Source organism: Caloenas nicobarica, chromosome 2, assembly GCF_036013445.1.
Source record: "Caloenas nicobarica isolate bCalNic1 chromosome 2, bCalNic1.hap1, whole genome shotgun sequence".
NCBI lineage: Eukaryota > Metazoa > Chordata > Aves > Columbiformes > Columbidae > Caloenas > Caloenas nicobarica.
This window is the reverse complement of record NC_088246.1, coordinates 27,158,092-27,176,565: the sequence shown is the minus strand read 5'-3', so window position 1 is coordinate 27,176,565 and position 18,474 is coordinate 27,158,092. Positions and strand designations below refer to the sequence as shown.

The following is an 18,474-nucleotide window of genomic DNA, read 5'->3' as shown; positions in this document are numbered from 1 at the left end:
AGTGCCCCGTCTCTCTCTACATTAACTGTAAAGGGAACTGAAAGGACTAGCTTAGACTTGACACAGACCTAACTTTTAGATGGCTAAGGTTAGGATAGAGGAGTCCCACCTCTTGTGTCAACACTGAAAAATAAATAATGCAATAGTACTTGCACATTAATACATGATTAATGGAATCATTAAGAGGAGTTTCTACACAGCATTTTGAAACAAGATCAGATTGCATGATGTTTAGCAAAAATGATACTATTTTTTTCCAAGAAATTAGGTAAAAAAAAGAGTGATGTTTCAAAACAGAAAATGTACAACTCCAGAAGACAGCATTTGAAAGATGCTTTCCACAGATCTTTTTCCAGCATCAGATTCTTTGTTTAGTTTCCATTATTATAATCACTAGTGGTTTGGACAATTCTCTTGGATTTCCTTTCCTTTCTGATATGAAGAAGAGGAGGGGAGGGGAGGTCAAAGACAATAGTAGCAAACATTTCAGAGGGGAGAAATCAGTTCGAAAACTTTTGATTTGCATTGCTTGTTCCTTTGGCTACTGAAGGCAGGCAGCAAAGTAAGCTTTCTGACTGTGTGCCTTGGAAACCCGTAGTGCCTAGGGTGCATTGCAATCTAGTCCATATTTGTTAAACAATGCTGTAGAGTAAGTACAATATATACCACAGGCGACTTCTGTAATTACCGTACTTTAAAATGGATTATTTCATTTTCACTTGAAACTGACCTATGTATTAACGTATTACAATAATTACATGATTTGTGGTAAAGGAAATGGGTTTTGGCTCTTAGCAGAGACTGCTGGAAGCAAGCTGTACTCTTTCAAGTGCATCCATTGGTCTTAGTTTGTACAGGACATGAGGTTTTGGCTCTTAGGAGCCATGTTCCATTAAGCAGGTATCCTGCTCTACCAAAGTTGCTCCCCCCAACCCTGCCCCGGCCCCATATAGGTGAAAACAAACCCACCTGTGGAGTTGAGAGCATGTCCAGGCTCCAGGAGCACATTTTGCCATCCGTAGAGACGGTAATGAGATTGTGCGCATTCTGTGTTCCAACTACATTCACGCAATACACCGGATGCTGAAAACACATTAACACTGGAAATCAGAGAGCCATTCTCACATCTTCACGAACAAATTTCTAATGTCTCATATGCCATTTTAAAGAATGATTAAGTAGTCACATAATGCCTGGAAAATACAGGACTCGGCTTTTGCCAGATATAAATTGTTTTGGGATTTTTTAAAATTTAAATTTTAAGAGGTACATTATGAAGGTGAAAATGTTTTCAAAGTTTCATTTTCCTCATAATACAACAATCCAGTTGAGTAATGCTGTGAAAATACTGAATTATGTGGATGAGATTTCACCCACAGGGACATGTAGCATTCTACTGATGGCTTTTGACACTCAAAATAACTGGCAGAAAGAGACAAATTGTCCAAATGGAATCAAAATGAAAACTTTATTCAAGAAAACAGCTGCAGAAAAGTTGAACTTTTCCAGAATTTGGCTTGCATACTACATATTTGCAAATGTACTCCAGTAGAAAAACACAAACAAGTCCATCAGCGTTCTCCAGCATTGGCCAATATACCTTTTTAGATCTGTCACTATAAGTGTGGAGTGACAAAATTTAGGGTGTTACACCTGGTTCACCATAGTATAGTCATTCCATGGAGGCTGAATTCGACTTGGTATGCAATAATGAAACTTGGCTTGTTCCTTTTCCAAGGAACCTGGTAACATTCTGAGCCTGAAGTGTCATCTGATATCTCATGGTGACATATGAGGGATGGTTCACATTCAGCAATCTCCAGAGTGAAAAATCAGTCAGATCGAACAGTAAGATTTAATTTTTTTTGACCAGTACAAGTGATAATTGCTGAATTAAGGGTAAGACATATTACCAAATCAAGCAAAGAAAAATTATATTTCTCTGCCTCTTTTTCCAATGAATAGAAGACCTGTGTCTCCAGAAAGAAAAAATACTTTCAAGTAATGCTTTCCTTATTTAAAGAAAATTAGGACCAACTTACAGGAGATCCCCACAAAGCTTCTAAGCCAGCTCCACGTAGGGTTAGAAACCTGGCGTTTGCTCCTGCTGAAAGGAATGGCAGAACTACCACTTATTTTAGACTACTTTAAGATCCAGCTGCAGGGCACCTACCCAGTCAGTAGGGAAAAGCAGAAATCTCCAGGGCACTGGCTGGTTCTCAGGTCCAATACCAGGGTGGTAAATGCCCCCTCCCTAAGTGCAGAAAGGGCAGCATCTGAACGCACAGTGTGTGGGTGCATGCACGCCGAAGATGGACTCAGCAATTGCTGCTGAAATGGTACCTTGTGCTCAGAGGCCACCTGTACACACTAGTAAGTCACAAGGCGCATTCTGATGCTGATTTTACTCTTTCTCTCCAAATTGCCAGGCACCTGCTTTCTCACAGATCATCAAGTGGGCCCCAGTCTGTCCCTCACGTCTCACACTATTACCCTCATACGATGGACATTCTTGTTGCTTAGTGATGAGCTAATGACCACAGTGCTAAATATGATTAGCACACACTGATGTGTGAAACAAGCACAGTCTTGTTTTTTAATGGGTGTTTGACCAGTAGTCCAAATGGATGGGGACAGCAGGGGTGGGAGGAAGCCAAAGCAAGCAGTGGAGTATCTAGAGTATTTAGCGGGGAGGGAGAGACTGAGCCATGTCGTTCCAGCAGCACCTCAATGTGCCAGGTCTGGCTTTAATCAGGGTTACCAGCCATCAATTTCATGCACAATAAAACTCACGGCAGAAATGAAAAGACTTAAGGAACATGCATGAAAAAGACAACCAACCGTATGTAACAGAAAGTCTAAACAGGCTCCTTTTCAAAGGATCGCTGCCAGCTTGCTTTTATTTATTTTGGAAATGAAATCATCATGCAAAAGGGTTTTGTCTTAATTAAAATTTCCTGTTGTCCCAAGTGCAGATGTGTGGTGGGTGTGAAAGGAAATTAGTGAGTAAGCTGCGGGTAGAATTCTCTTTCCTGGTGAATCCAGGCAGCAATCAGTGAGACTGAACTTCAGGAAGGTTTAAGTCAGTGATAACAACCCACTCTAGCTGTTTCAAATAAACAAAATGAGAGAAAGAAAACAGAAAAATCCTTTTTTCACATATGGCTTAAGTTCAAATTTAAAAATGACTATTCAACTCATGTATCTAACAGTACACAAAGTAACACTGCTACAGTACAGTTGTCTTAATTTCTTTTTTTTTTTCTTTGCATCTAGGATTCAAGCCAGCCTTCAGCAACCAAGACTTCATTTACAGTTTATGTAAGTGATTTGTGCTGGTTTGACTGCAAATGGGTTAATTTTCTTCATGCAGTTAGAAACCTCTCTTTTTCATAGCTAGCATGGTCATTAGTTGGACTTAGTTTGAGAACAAGAGATAACACCCCAGCACGGAGTTAATGTTTTTAATTTCTCTGGTCTGAGAGCCAAGGACATTCTGAGTGCTCTGGCCACAGGTGTGAGGCATCGAGGAAGGGGCACATAGATGGGGCAGAGCTTGACTGACATCCAGACTGATATTCCATCTATTAGCATATTAGCATTATGCTTCATGTTTAAGGAGAGTCGGGATCTTCTGCTTGCTCTCTCTCTCGCTTCTTTGCCTTCTTTGCTATTTTTGTCAGAGCCAGGGGAGTTCCGTTTGGGACATTTAGTTTGACCTTTTGCCATTTTGCAGAGGCCTCTGGGCCTTTCTGCCTTTTTTCTCTCTTTGGGATCAGCTATTTGGGACCAGGTGCTGCTTCCTGAGACTGGCTGCTCAGTGTGGACAGAGTTGGTGCGGAATTGCATTGAGTATCTTTTATTTTATATTCTATTTCTATTATATATATATATTTACTAGTAGTATATTCGTATTTTGTTATTTTATTAAACTATGTTTATCTCAATTCAAGTTTCTTCCTTCCCTTTTGATTCTCTCCCCTATTGGGGGTGGCGAGGGGGGTGAGTGAGCGGCTATCATGGTTGTATTGCTGGCTCGGGTTAAACCATGACATGATTCCTACATATGAACATAAAGTGCTGTTTTATAGTAAAATGTGATCACTCCTTAAATCATCATGCTTCCTCAGATTAGACTGTGTGAACACGTATTTATACCAATTCATGGCAGCACATAAAGTGCTCATCCACAACTGAAAGTCATTTATTTATATTTGTCAAAAGCAAAATATCACATATTGTTCTATTGCAATAATAAAACTGGTTTAATATATAATTCCAGGAGGTACAATTTTGTCTTAAACGTTTTTTGAGTGTAAACAAATTACTTCCCATTAATCTTTCCTTTTCCTCTAGATTTTGAGTCCCAGTTGTTCAATTTTCAGTGATAGTTAGCTTGCCACTTGTTTTCTGGTCTGCTACATCTCTAAATTGCACTTCCAGGAGAGACTGTTTCTTTTCATGCAGATTAAACAACATTACTGGTGAAAAAATGAGCAAAAACATTAGGGAAATGAAAAGTGATGTTGAAGTTGCAACCCATGGCTCAGATCATTAGATTATTACATCATGATAGTAGAAATTTAGGGAACAATATTTGTACTGCCTGGCCCACTGAGTATGTCTGTGCACACCTGTCATTTTTTAATATAAGAGACTTGCCGTCATAATACTGGCCCCATGCTGAATCTTTTGCATTAATTCATGTGGCAGGGCTTCTAGACACTGTCTTTTAACTCCAAGGATTATGTTGTCACAGTCAGCTAAAAGCTGAACCTTGATCTGCAAATTCCAAAGATGAGAATCGCAGAATTGTAAAAGCTGAAGGTGCAAAAGACCTATCACTTCATCTGATCCTTCGATCTGCTAGAACAAGATTATTATCTTGTCTCTCAGAGTGCTTTGTGTAGTTCAGTTTCTTATGTTTCAGAAAATCTACATTTTTCTGCAGTCTTATATCATACTATTACATTTTTCACCTCCTTTCAGCTTTGTTTTCTGCTTCCCACTCAGGAATGGTCCCAAGCCCACTCCCAAGATGAGATATGTTCACCACCCACAGAGTATACCTTATAGCTCCTGTGAAGAAGCTGCCTGAGCCCAAACTCTGGAAGAGAAGAGCTCAAGAATGCACAACATCTTAGTGCAGGATGGACTGGATGCCAGTGCCATAGCAGAGTGAGGACACTTTAACAGGCAGTCCAGGCTTGTCTCTTCCTCCAGCACAGTATAAGTACTTGGCAATGTAAGAGAGTCTTCTACTACAGACATCATCTTTGTATCACAGAGAAACTCTTCCTTCTCAGGCATTGTACTGCTGCTCTGCCTGTATATCTCTCAGACATGACCAGAGCCCTATGCCACCATCACTGTATCTGCAGGTACATGTGTGTGTTGGCAAAATGCTCTTCCACATCATTCTATTGACACAAATTCCCCCTCACTGTGCAAGCTCTGCCCTGTGGCCCTCTCTGGAATAGGAAACCATGAAAAGCATTTGGGTATTGCTCTACAAGGAAACAGAAGCAAACTGCCCCATGCTGTTCAAGGGCACCAGTGTCCACTTACAGGACTCCATTGAGACCACTATAGGTGCCTAATCTGGTTCAAAAGAGAAGCTTGTGTACAACAAGTCAACAATAAATGATTGAAATTGCCTGCCATGCTGGACTGGCAGACACACAGTCCCCATAGTGACCTGGCTCTCTTTACAGGCCACGGAGAGCAAGAGCCATAGTGCCACTGTGCTGGCACAAAGGTGTCTGACTCAAGTGTTGTAACTGATCCTGTGCTCTTCCTTGGAAAAGAGAATGATCTCCTGACCTGACCATATGAAGTGTGATGGTTAAGCACTTACAGGAGGTGGTTGTACATCTCTCTCATCTATTTCTTTCACTTCAAGGGCCGCACTTATGTTTTCACCTGTGTGGCAACCAGCATTGTAGACACACCGGGACAGCTCCACTTCCCTGCTGACCAGTTCCTCTAAAGAAAGGATGAGGTGATTTTTATCCTTACCGTGTGAGCAGCAGCAGATAAGGGAGTCCTCTGAACTGGGGTGCGCCTGTGACTGCGATTATCCCACAAGACAATTTGGCCAGAGTATGTTCCACCAACAACCAGGTTTGGGTGAAAGCGGGCAAAACAGACAGACATCACGGAGGACTGGAGTAAAACAGGTAGAGAAGAAAAGAGGGGTTACATGGTCGTTCCTTAAGGAAGCATATTGTAATTAGCATTTTGTATTTTAGAAATAACTGTATGAGCTCTATTCAGTTTTAGTGATGCTTACAAGCCACAGAGAAAGACTTGAACTGCTGTGGCAATTAAAATCAGAAAGTTAAATTCACTGTTATCGGTCACATTCTTAAAAATGCATTTTCTGACTGTTTCCAAACAGTTTTAGTAACAAATCTTTGTTATAGTTTAGTGACTGGGTATTTTGAAGTGGTGATGTTCCTCTGTGTGAACCCATTTTACTCAATGACAAAAGGTCAACTAAATTACCGTATTTCAGTTGCATAAAAAGCATTACAGACATTTAAATAAACTTTGTTGAACTGGGAACACAGAAGCTGCCAAACTGAACTAGACCCAGTCTCTGGCAGGGGTGGATGGAGTTGGGCAGATGTGTTATCTTCTTTCCTTACTGCTCCTCATCCTGATTTCTAGTGGCTAGAGACTGGTTTGAACTCTTATACCAGAGATTTAAAACCTGTTCTGATAGGAATAGAATTAATTATATTAACTTTTGATGTCTGTAACTAGGTTAATAAAAATAAAGCAAAATATGAAGTTTAAATAGTTTTTACTGAATTAATGTGTCTATCTGATATCTATTGCTAAATTAATTAGTAAACATACCTATAGCATAAGAAGTACATTCACTACAAGTTTTTTTGTACCTAGTAAGATTGCCAAGACAATGAAATAAGCTGCCACTACCTTTTTTTTCACCATTCTCTCTGGATTCTCGTGGCTGTCCACTTGACATCTTTGATCCCTTCCCTTCTTGACTAAAGCTTTTGCATACATTTCTCTGATGTTATATGGTGTAGTATCTAGTGACAAGATAATTAGTATACATAATTGCCTATTTTAGTTCATATCTATCTAAGGGCTTGAGTGTAGTAATTATACCGTGGTCAGTCATAGCAACAAAAGGTAGCTTCCAACCACCGTTTCCAAAGGACCTATTAGTTTTATAGATCAGAAAACCCACCTCTGGGTAACAGAACTTCGGTATTGCTAAGAGGGGCTTAGAACTCAGCTACAATGCAGCTGCCATCCGGTTTCCACAGATCCCCCATACATTATAATTAAAACGACCCTACAGCACATGTTCTACATTTTATCTCTTTGTTTAATGGCTTCGTGAGTTGTTTTAATCAACCCCTCTCATTCCTTATAACTAAGCTGACAGATATTCTTACATGAAGTGAAATAGTCAGATGATTTTAAAATAGTACAGCTCCACCGCTGTGTACATCCCGCAGCAGCTACAAGGCTCCACATGTATTTTAAGAAACCCCAATTCAAACAGTCAGTCCACAACAAAGTTCTCAGTTTGTCCGAAACAAACTTGTGAGACTCTGAAGCAGGATGAAGGATTCTGCCAAGTGGACAGTGTATTTTTAAATGTTGTGTTTTTCATGGTTAGCATGTTCTTGAATTTAGAATCCCAGAATACAGTTGAATGGTCAGGATATAAACTGCTGAAGTGTGTTTTTCATTAAGTTCAAAAATAACCTACAGACGTGACACGGACTTAAGCCCTCTGTGCTGCTTCTAGTTTTACGTATCGCTCCAGAGTAACTTGCATTCTTCAACTGATGAAACATTCACATCCTTTTACTTAAGCTGATATTATTTTTCTACCAAGGAAAAAACTTATGTCAAATATTAGAATGTAACAATTTAAGGATTCCACTCCATAGCACTTAATAAAGTGATTATTTTCTTAAAGTTAATGGCACTACTCAGATGAGTAAGGGCTGTAAGATCCAGCCCATTCATTTAGCAACTTTGAAAGCATTCATTTCTCAGCCTTAATGGGAGAGAGCAGCAGACAGGTCTCCAGTCTGTCTGAACAACTCTGTGCTCAAGGAGAGCAGCAGAAACCATTCCCTGTAAGCTTCTTCTGCCTCCGGGCTGCCTCTTGTTTGTCGATTCAAGCAGTCTTTCTCCTCTAAAACAGAGTTTTGCCACTGACTTCAAAGGAGGAGGAACCAGTGCATGGTCAGGTTTTACAATAACAGCATATCCCTCTTTGCACTTTTAATCACACCTTTCCAGGGAAATTTCACGGCACTTTCAAATAATGACAGTAAAGCTTCCCAGTTTGTCAGTTACGCATATTTTATACACTGTAGATGCTTAGTTACGTATTGCAGAGGATAGAGGCAGTTGGTTTCATAGTATATGGCAACAGTGCGTAAAGAAATGCAAGAGGGATCATGTCAGAAGGCAATTCCACAAGGAGTTTAGTGTACACAGTATAAAAGTGGCATTTAGGATAGGAGGTTCCCAACATTATCTTTCTATGGGTGCCACAGAGCATCCGTGTCTGCAAGCTGTTGAGACCCACAAGAGACAGGAACACCTCGGTGTTTGGTCGTCTCCATTTCTCTGAATTGCTCTGTGCAGTGACTCATCTAATCATTCACCTTAGCTTAACGCTCTGGTGTTTTCTCCCTCTATGCAGATACAGTCTACTGGATTTAGCTTTCTCTATCTCTCCTTAGCTTTCTCAGCAACCCTACTAAAGAATTTCTGGTACTTCTGGCTTTGTGATCTTCCACCCAGGTTTTCTACTCCTTTATCTTTGTGATGGCTTTCTGGTGGGTGCCACCACGCTAGTGCCACTGCCTCTCCCCCTGTGTGTCCTCTGCCGGTCCATGAAGGTGAGCGGCTCACAAAGGGCTGGATGAGGGAGCCCGAATTAGCTCCACGTGGGAGTACAGCCCAGGCAAAAGGGAGAGCCAGGCCCAGGCTGATAAACCTGAGATTTTTGTCTGGCAAACAGGCGATCCCACTCCCTGAGTGCTAGAGCTTCTGCTCCCAGCCGCGACACCAAGAACCACGTTGAAAACATAATTAAGAAACAAAGCACGAAATGTCTGTGCTCTTGTCAGGGCAAAGAGAGGGCTGGCCTCAGAAATACGTCCATCCCTTGGAGGGGCCTGCAGCCAAAGGGACAAAGTGGACACAGCCTGTAGGGAGAGAAGCACTACAGGGGTGAGGGGATGGTGGCTTTGCTCAGCTGCCTCTGCCTCTCCTTCCACCCTTCCATCCCTCCCTCCCTTCATGCTGATGCACTCAACTCAAACAGGCCCCGAGCCCTCTTCAAGTGGCTGGCAGAGCTGGTTTTTATTTTAGAAGTTTAATCCAGCCCAGATTTGGATTAATGATGGCATATCCCTTCAACCACAGATACACATGCTCATGACAGACAGTCATTTGGATTCTCCTTGCTGAGAAGCCTGACCTCAGTACCCACATCTGATGTGCGTAAGGCCCCAGAGACTCAGCTGTCTGTGCTCATGTCCGTAGATTCAATGGCACTCTGCCCAGCCACCAGTTGAACAAGTTCACAGAAACCTGGGTGCTAAACAATAATGACTTTCAATAGGCAACAACTACTGCGTTCAGCGAGACCTCTTCTGCAGGAAACCACCCCCGTAGGCAGCGCTGCCATACTGGTGCCATATGCCTACACTTGACACCAGATGGATCTCAAAACAATACTTTGTCAGTGGGAAGAAGTGATCTGAGGAGTTCACAGGCACTTCTAGACTCCAAAATACCAGGTTATATTGCAGCAGGCACTCAGGAAACTCCAGGGTAGATTTTCTAGCTGAGCAAACACATGTGAAAAAGCACCGCAGTTTGTGGCATGCTACTATAGGTCAGCATAAAACAGACAACAGCAGGCAATAAAATTAACTGCTGCTGAGATTAAGAGGCAGATCCTTTTCCATGCTTGAGGGAACTGAGGGACTGAGAGCAGAGAGACAAAGCTGTGGTTCTGCTGCTGAGCTGGAACCATGAAAAGGTGTCAAACTCAGAGTCTTTGATCCATAGGAACTGAAGAATAGAGGCTGGACCTCTGATCACCTATGCCTGCCCTTCTGAGGAACAAATAAATAAATACAAAGGCCAAAAGTACACATAGCATTTACTCACAACCTTTTGTTCTCACTCCAGCTCATCAAGAACGACATTTAAAGAATCTAAGCACTCCCAGTCCCCCTGAGAGCTGCCCTACCTTCTTCTAGCCAGGCAATCAGGAGGCCATCTCTTCACGCTTGCAATGCTACACGCACTTATACGTGGCCCCAGAACAGAAACGGATGATACACCTCAACTGCAAAGGTGAATTAAAATCATCGTTATCTAGAAACAAAACAGCAACCGAGTTACTAAATAAAGCCCTTTTTTCCTGTCAGGCCAAGGACTGAGAATCAGCATGAAAAGTAGTGGTATCAGATCTGAACACTGGTTTGTGTGGTTGAGTGCCCTATTACATCCTTTTTGTGCCACAAAAGAAGATGTGAGATACCTTAAAATCCAGGGGGACTTTGCCCTGGCTGTTGGGATACCTGGATTTGTACACTGAAATAGACACTGTTCCTTCCAAGAGTCTTGCTTAATTTTAGTATCAGCTATTATGAATCTGGATATTTCTGTGTTTCACATAAATGTCTGAGTATAATTAATAGTAATAAGCAAACGACAGAGAGGATAGCAACATAATTACAACTGTTTTTCCCACTTAAATTTGAAAAGATACCTAAAACATGATTTATGTGTATGGAAACCTTTACCAAAGAGGTTAACTCTTAATTCTAAAAGCTTTAAATGTCAAGACTTCTATATTTCTCTTCCCAACTCTCTTCCTATTCAACTATGAAAGAAAGATTTTGTGCTAGATATTATTTGTCGTACCATCCAAAATTCATCTTCTACTAAAAATAAAATAAAAGCAGTTGACATCTTTCACATATTTAAAAAATAAAAAAAAACCCCAAACAAACACTTCTTCAAACCAAATGTCTGAAGCTTGTTTAATTAAAAAAGGGAAGTTTATACTTGGTTATGGTGTGTGTCGACATCTATGCCTTTGATTTACTAGAGTATGGACTGGAAAGAACAGATTGCTTTATTCAAGAGAAAGAAAGGAGGGAGGGGGGCCCAGTGTGACAGGAAAGAGTGTAGGCTGTATTAACTTCAGTGCCTGTTAAAACATGAAGGATTAATCGTAGAAAGGGAGGGAAGAATTGTGAATGTCTCCAGTTTAGGATCTTCAAAAATGTTTGGGGATTCTAAGAATGTCTCACCCAACCACATGAAAGCTGCACAGAGAGACTCAGCCACACGACTGCTCTAAATCCAAAGCTGGTATTGCTCCACTTATACCATCAAGCCAATGGAGCTGAAATGTAGCCACAAATTAAATTTATTTTTATTGAAAAAGTACTAAGTCCTTAAAAAGAAGGAAAAGAGTATGTCAGGAAATGCAGCTCTTTCTTAGCCGAGTTTACAGGGTAGGTAACTCTGACATCTAATGCTAGTGCTGACATCTGAGCATTGCAGCAGAACCAGAGGGCTCTGCCCAAGTCTGCAGAAAGGCAATATCCAGCCTCATGCCTTCGTTTTAAGCTGGGCAGAAAGCTGAAGCTTTCTACTTTCAACTCTGTAACTGCAGGTTCAGCCTGTGTAACTACAAGAATAAAACGAGCATAAGAAGGTCCACAAGCTGCCTTGTCGAAAGGGCATCTGCACTTCAGCCCTTTTGGAAAGTGCATTTGCTAATATTCATTCAGTGCTGGTGTGATGACTCAGAAAAGCAGCAAAACCGCTTGCTGGATTGCAAAAGCAAATAAACATGATACTTCTCAAATACGATACAAGGAGATCCTGCCAGCCTCTAGCTATCACTGCAACAATCAATCAGTTTGGTAACCCTGAATTACTATACATATGTGCAAGCCTAAGAATACAGTCTTTGCTGAATATCATACTTTGTTTGTTAGACTGATGATAAGAGAATTAAAGCCTGGAGAAATAAGGAGCAATTTCATAACAAGAGTAGAGAAAAATCAAGTTTTCTTTCCAGCCAGCTGCTTACATGCTAAGTACCAAAATTTGTCTGTTTTCTCTGATTAGGACCTGGCTGCTTATCAGATTGCAGGGTCAAATCCTCAACGTGCATGTGCCTGCATGTTGGAGAAGCAAGCACGTCCTTGGTTTATCTGGTTTATTTAGTTCATGATTCTCTAACAGCTATACAAGTGCACCCTTAATTGTTTTGATGAAGTTATTCATAAGCTTGAAGTGATGGGTCTGCACCACCCTTGCAGACCTGGTGCGTCAGGGCATGTGTCTGAGGATGGAGCGCGGAGACCTTCTGCCGTCCCTGCTCATACCGCAGGCTGGCCAGAATTTGGAGCAGATAGTAGGTGCCAGGTCGAGCATGGTGCTCTCTTTGCAGGCAGCAGGGCTCACTGGGTTCAGCACAGTATTAGCCAAAGGCTTCTGGACCAGAGCTGCTGACGACCAGTCAGCTCAGGGCACCGGTAACGGCGTCAGTGTTGCCACCACCCCTGAGTACAGCTGTCAGTTCTCTAGGACAGACACTGCTTTGGTAAGATGGGTTTGTAACAAATTAATTTCCAAGGCATCTCAGTCTGGTTGAGGCCTCTAGGATCAACCAAATAATAACATGACATGAAAAATTTAGTTGGCGCAAAGATCAGAAATGCCATTAGGTAAGAAGCGGTTCTTACACTGAAGAGTGTTGACTTGCTTTCTGAAAATATGGGGCTGGTGGCAGAATGTTCCTACCAACTACCAGAAATCCTTTAGAAGTAAGTCATCACCTACATGGGACATGACAAAACAGAAGTTGTCTGGTGTGTTTCTACTGACACTTCTGATTCTGTTAACTAGTGGTTGCTGTTTTCACACAGAGGGAAAATCCAAGAGATTTTAGAAGTTAAAATTTTTGGTGAATAGCAGCCTGTATAATTTTCTAGTGATGAAACCTCCTTAATGTTCTGCACACATTTACATTTAGTTACTTCATCTTTTTAAAAAAAGCATCTCAAACAGAAAAGGTGTCTATCCACCCAGCAGCTGGTTGGTGAGACAAAGGTGTGTAGGTGCTGCAAAGTGCACTGGCAAATCCCATTGCCTGTCTTTCTCTTCATCTTTAGACACCTAACCACATTCGTAAATCTAGCTCGACATCACTGGAACATAAATTAATGTCTTAACAGCTTGGGTCTACCAGCAGCCAAAATTCAGATTCAGCAACAATCAATTCCCAACTGTATTTTATTGCTAATTCAGGGCAAGATGCGAGTCTTCTATTTTCAGCTTGCACACTATTTGCTATGGACAATGTGTACAGTTTTCCTTGCAAAAGCAAATAATGTCAGGTAGCAATTATCACCCCTCTTTTTTTTCTTTTTGTTCAGAAAAGGGCTTATTGAACTTCTGATATTAAAAGGCTGTTTAACAGAGATAGCTACTGCAAATAAAGAACCCCATTACCTCCATCTTGCTCTAGTGTGACCACCCTCCTGTGGAAGTGGTCATGCAATCTGCGTGTTAGCTTAATTGTGTTTGGGTTTCATCTGGACTCAGAAAACCAGTAAGATAAGTTAAAATGAACAGTCTGCAGTAATTCATGAGGGGACAATAAATGAAGAGAAAGAAAAGATTTTACACTCAGCTTTTGAGCTCCATTGAAATGCTTAATTGTCCATTCCCTACAGACTCCAAAGAAATACGCTTAAGGACACAGTCTTTGCAGAGTTTTAGGGAAAGTTTAACTAAGTCACCAACAACTGCTGTAGCAAATACTCCTGATGCCTGTGAAGTTTGGCATAGTAGTCACAGCTGCTTATAAGGGAGTTGCAGATAAATCTCAAGTGTAGCACTCAGTCCAAACCTCCACAATAAATGCACAGGCCATGAGAATCCAGGCACAGTCAGAAATTGAACATATCAGACCAAGAACACTTTAAGGCCCCAGCTGAGGAAAGAACTATATATATAAGTCTATCTTTCCTCAGATGTCCATGAACTCAATTCTTCTAAGTTCCCCATGACTTCACTGACTCTAAAGCACACTCACAGCCAAACTAAATAGTAAGTGCTTTCCTAAACAGGCAATTTCTTGATTCAGGACATCTGAGAGCCAGTGACCTTTCAGGGAGGAAGGAAGGACATCCTGACATAAAGCTGGTTCTGGGAAGACTCTATGGAATTAGAGGCAGTCACAGCCCAGCAGACTTCTGCATAACCTCAGAGACAGGGAAGGGAAAAGGAACATGAAGTGCCAGACTCACTGGATTGCCAAGGTTGGAAGGCGCTTCTGGAGACTGTCAAAGTCCAACTCCTTGCTCAGAGCAGGGCCAGCTGGAGCAGATTGCTCATGACATTTGTCCAGCTGGGGTTTGAGTTATCTCCATGGATGGAGACCCCATGACCTCTCTGGGCAACGTGTGGCACTACTCAGTCACCCTCATAGCAAAAGAGGGTTCTTTTAATGTTAAAACGCAAGTTCTTGTATTTCAGTTTGTGCCTCTCATCTTGTCACTGGGTGCCACCGAGAAGAGCCTGGCTCCATCCTCTTTACTCCCCCATCAGGTAGATATACACATTGATAAGATGCCCCTGAGCCTTCTTTTCTCCAGGCTGAGCAGTCCCAGCTCTCTCAGCCTCTCCTCGTATGAGAGATGATCTAAATCATCTTAGAGGCCCTTTGCTGAACTCACTCCAATATGTCCAAGTCTCTCTTGCACTGGGGAGCCCAGAACTGAGCGAATCTCTACTTACTGGACCCCTCTTTACTTATCAAGGACCCTACAAGCCTTTGACTGAAAGCAGCTCTGCCTGATCCTGGAGATAGGTCACCAGGAAGTCCTATGGGAGCAAAGGGACAACACTATCTCATTTTACTTGTTTCTAAGCAATTGGCATTTTGTACTCTATAGTCTGTGTCACTTGGGCAAACTTCTATCAGTTCACTGTCAAAATAATTACAGTAATCTTTTCTTATCTTTTTGGTTTAATTGTAGCTTCTAGTGAAGACTGACAGGCTATTATATTTGCCCAAATCCATCACTTTCACTGATGTATCATTTATAAGTAGTGTCACTACATAATTGAAAATAATTTAAAATTAATTAAAGATTGCACATAGATGTGATAATTGAGAGACTGAGAGGCACAGATAAACAGCTATCTAGTGGAAACACAGAAGATACCACAGGCAAGTCTGTATTTAAGAAGGAGGGTGGGAACATTTGCACCATTGCCTTTGCACCATTCATGTCTCCTGCAGTAAATTACTGCATAAATTCTGATATGCGTAGCCTGGCTCTGCACTCATAGAGCACTACGGAGCAGCTAAGGCCACGCAGGAATAGATGACTATGTCCCATTGTAGACCCAACTTGTAATCCCCCTTTCTCCAAACAAACCTTAGTTTCCTGAAATGTCACATCCCACTTTCCTCACCTGCAAGGTTCTGCTGTTTGGTTTCTGCTTTTTTTTTCCATGAGTAGTTTTGTAGAGGAGGAAGGAATGAGATAAGTGTTTTCCAAGTCTCAGGGTCAAAGCCTTAGTTACAATAGATCAGCATAGTTATGCCATCTTACATTTGCTGACTCCTGGAGTAATAGAGGAGCACATCTTGCTCAAAAAACAGCTTGCCTGCGTCATCACTCTCAGCAGTGATGGGATATTTTAGAATGCATCACTATCCTGCCAGGAAGAATGGATTTACACCAGACAACTCATGGCAAACAGCAGTTCTGTACAACTCCTATACGTTGTTAACTCAGTCCAAATTTGGCTTAGTCTATTTATTTACAGATGTAAACATAGGATAGCAGATGTTAACCATGTTCCTTTTGCCATGAAATGACTGGTGATTCAGTGTACGTTCATAAACAATACGGAACTGAAGTGGAATCGATATTAGCGACAAAAATACTAAACGTTGTTATAAGTGCAATCAAAATGAATTAAACATAGATCCTAATGCACCCTGGCACATTTTGTTGTAGAGATAATGAAAATGCTCTGATTTCTCCAATATGACAAGTTTATAAAAGCATATTGCTTCTTGCATGTAGGACATTTGCTTGTCATCTCATGCTAAAATAAATGTACTTCAGCTTTTCTTTTCTGAAACTTTTCATGATAAAGACAATCCTGTTTTAATAAAATTTCACCAGATAGATCTGCTTTGTGAAAGTTAAATCTATGGTATTTGTCATCATTCATATTCTGTTATTATATAATGGATTGTGAAATTTTCACAAAACACTCCAAATGACTTCTTACAGGCACTTACGACTAACAGAGGCTCACTTTTTATAACCATCATTATAGCAACAGCAAATATGATACTAGAGTAGTGCTCCTACAATACAAATTGCTGGGCAGTCTCTGAGGGCACTGATAGAGACTCCCCTTCTTGCTGCTTTCCAGGAGACTCTCTGCCCCACAGGAACGTCTTGCAAGGATAATATCAGTATCTCGGCCAGTCAGCACGTGCTTTTGCTTTCCCTTTGCGGGAAGCAGGGAGCGTTAATCATCATTAAATCAATGTTGCCCATATACAAAAGTTCTTTTCAGGGAAGTACTTGTCAGTCATCCAGCTGTGGGGGCAGAGGGTGGAAAACTGTTGATTTTAGACCTAAGGCAGAGGACAGTTGTATCCTGGGCTGTAATGATGGATTCCTTGGTTTCTGGGGCCTGTTACAGCACTTTAGAAGAGTAACTGTTTTATATTTTGTTCCAGGTAACACAGAAAGAGGCTTCACTCCTCACACAGAGCTCCCACAGAGACAAAAATCATGAGGTGAAATAATTTTCTCGAATTTGGACCAAATGTACTCTCCATAGCAAGTAGCTTGCACTGTGAACAGTTCCACAACGCAAACAGAAAAGTCATGCCTATGGCTGTTTATCCATCATTTGCAGTGCAGCTAGGGAATTGCATGGTATTTTATATCCTTTATGGAAAAAAAAAACTCTGTGGAAGGATCCCACTGACTTATTGATTTCACATCTGATCCCGCATTTTTTGTTCACCCAAAACCCTTTTAGCACTGGGAGTTTCAGATATACGAGACAAACTATATAACGTAATGTTCACATCAACAAAGGAAAGTTATGCTCTTTTTTTTTCCCCTTCCTTCCTCCCTTTTTCTTAAAATATTTTACACTAGGTCATGCTGAAATGTAACCAGATCAACAACTCATAAACTATAAAACACCCTCAGGAACGACTGCAGGATTTGGTGACTTTTTTCTCTGATTTTGGGATAGTGTGACAAATTTGCATTTTTTATCAACAGAGTTTTTCAAAATTCTGAGTTGAACGAATAATGTCATGTGTTTATAAGTATCAATAATCTAAGCCATCTGCAAGGGAATGGTTTTGCAAAGGCATCTCTTTCAGGACACTGTGGATTTTGTCACTGGTTGAGGTTTTGGCAAACCATCAATATCACTATAATTTTCTCTTATGAAGTATAGTTTTTGACTGAGTTTTTTTTTTTGCCTCAGCTAGCTAAAGTTTAAAAATACTGCATGTCTAACTCCGCAAATTCAAAGGTTAGGTTTTCTTCAAATTGCATCATTTGCATATTGCATATTAGATGCCAGTTATTCACAAAGATACAATGCAAGTTATCATTGAAACAAAGAAACTTAAAAAAAAAATGCCTGTCATATCGAGTGGCCAAAACATTCTTTGTACTTGGTCTGAAAGGAAGACTATATGAACTTTAACAAGAGAAACAGCATCTTTAAGTGCAGATTCATTACAAATCCCTATTTTAACACCCACGAAAAGCAGTGCTATTGCTAGTAGTGACAGCATATCATTTAAGCGTATGATAATTTACCCCCTCCAAAAAAGGCTTAGAAGCAGGAACCGCCTAAAATTTTCTACCCAAGACAAGCAAATTTGTCACTTCCTAATTCTTTGATTCATAATTGAAATCTCAGTTTCAAATGAGGAAGATGATCTATCTTGAGCATTGCTCTAAGCAAAGCAGCATCTTGTTGCTAGCAGACTTTGTATAATATGTACAAACACAGTCCTCACGTAATTCAGAATGTTAATTACTAATAGGGAAACCGTACCCACCTTTTGTATTAGCAGTAATTTCACAGACAGATGGGATATGGCATACAATTATGCTGTTATAGTGTACACATAGGCTTTGATGGGTGTGTTGCTCTTTGGGGTTCTGCACAAGATAGCAACAGATCCAAGTCATAATGGTAAAAAGAGCTTTGCTAAAGGTTGGGAAAGATAGAGGTAAACCCAAGGGAAGGCATACAACTCTGTGAATCCAATTGACATCCCTTTAGTTTAAATAACCATGCTTAGTTTCTCTCCAGCTTTTCCTGGAAGAAGGTTTCCTTTTCCCACTCTTGCTA

The 18,474-nt window shown here is 40.9% G+C and overlaps 1 protein-coding gene across 1 annotated transcript in view; it reads right to left on the bottom strand.

The window, feature by feature from the left end:
* Nucleotides 1–18,474, bottom strand: part of DYNC1I1 (dynein cytoplasmic 1 intermediate chain 1) — a 189,979-nt gene that overhangs the window by 45,535 nt on the left and 125,970 nt on the right. Inside the window, exons 11-12 of the mRNA XM_065627742.1 lie at nucleotides 6,019–6,165; nucleotides 970–1,083 (exon numbers count right to left, since the gene is read on the bottom strand). Of these exons, the coding sequence (XP_065483814.1) occupies nucleotides 970–1,083; nucleotides 6,019–6,165 (261 nt within the window). The remainder of the gene's footprint in view (nucleotides 1–969; nucleotides 1,084–6,018; nucleotides 6,166–18,474) is intronic.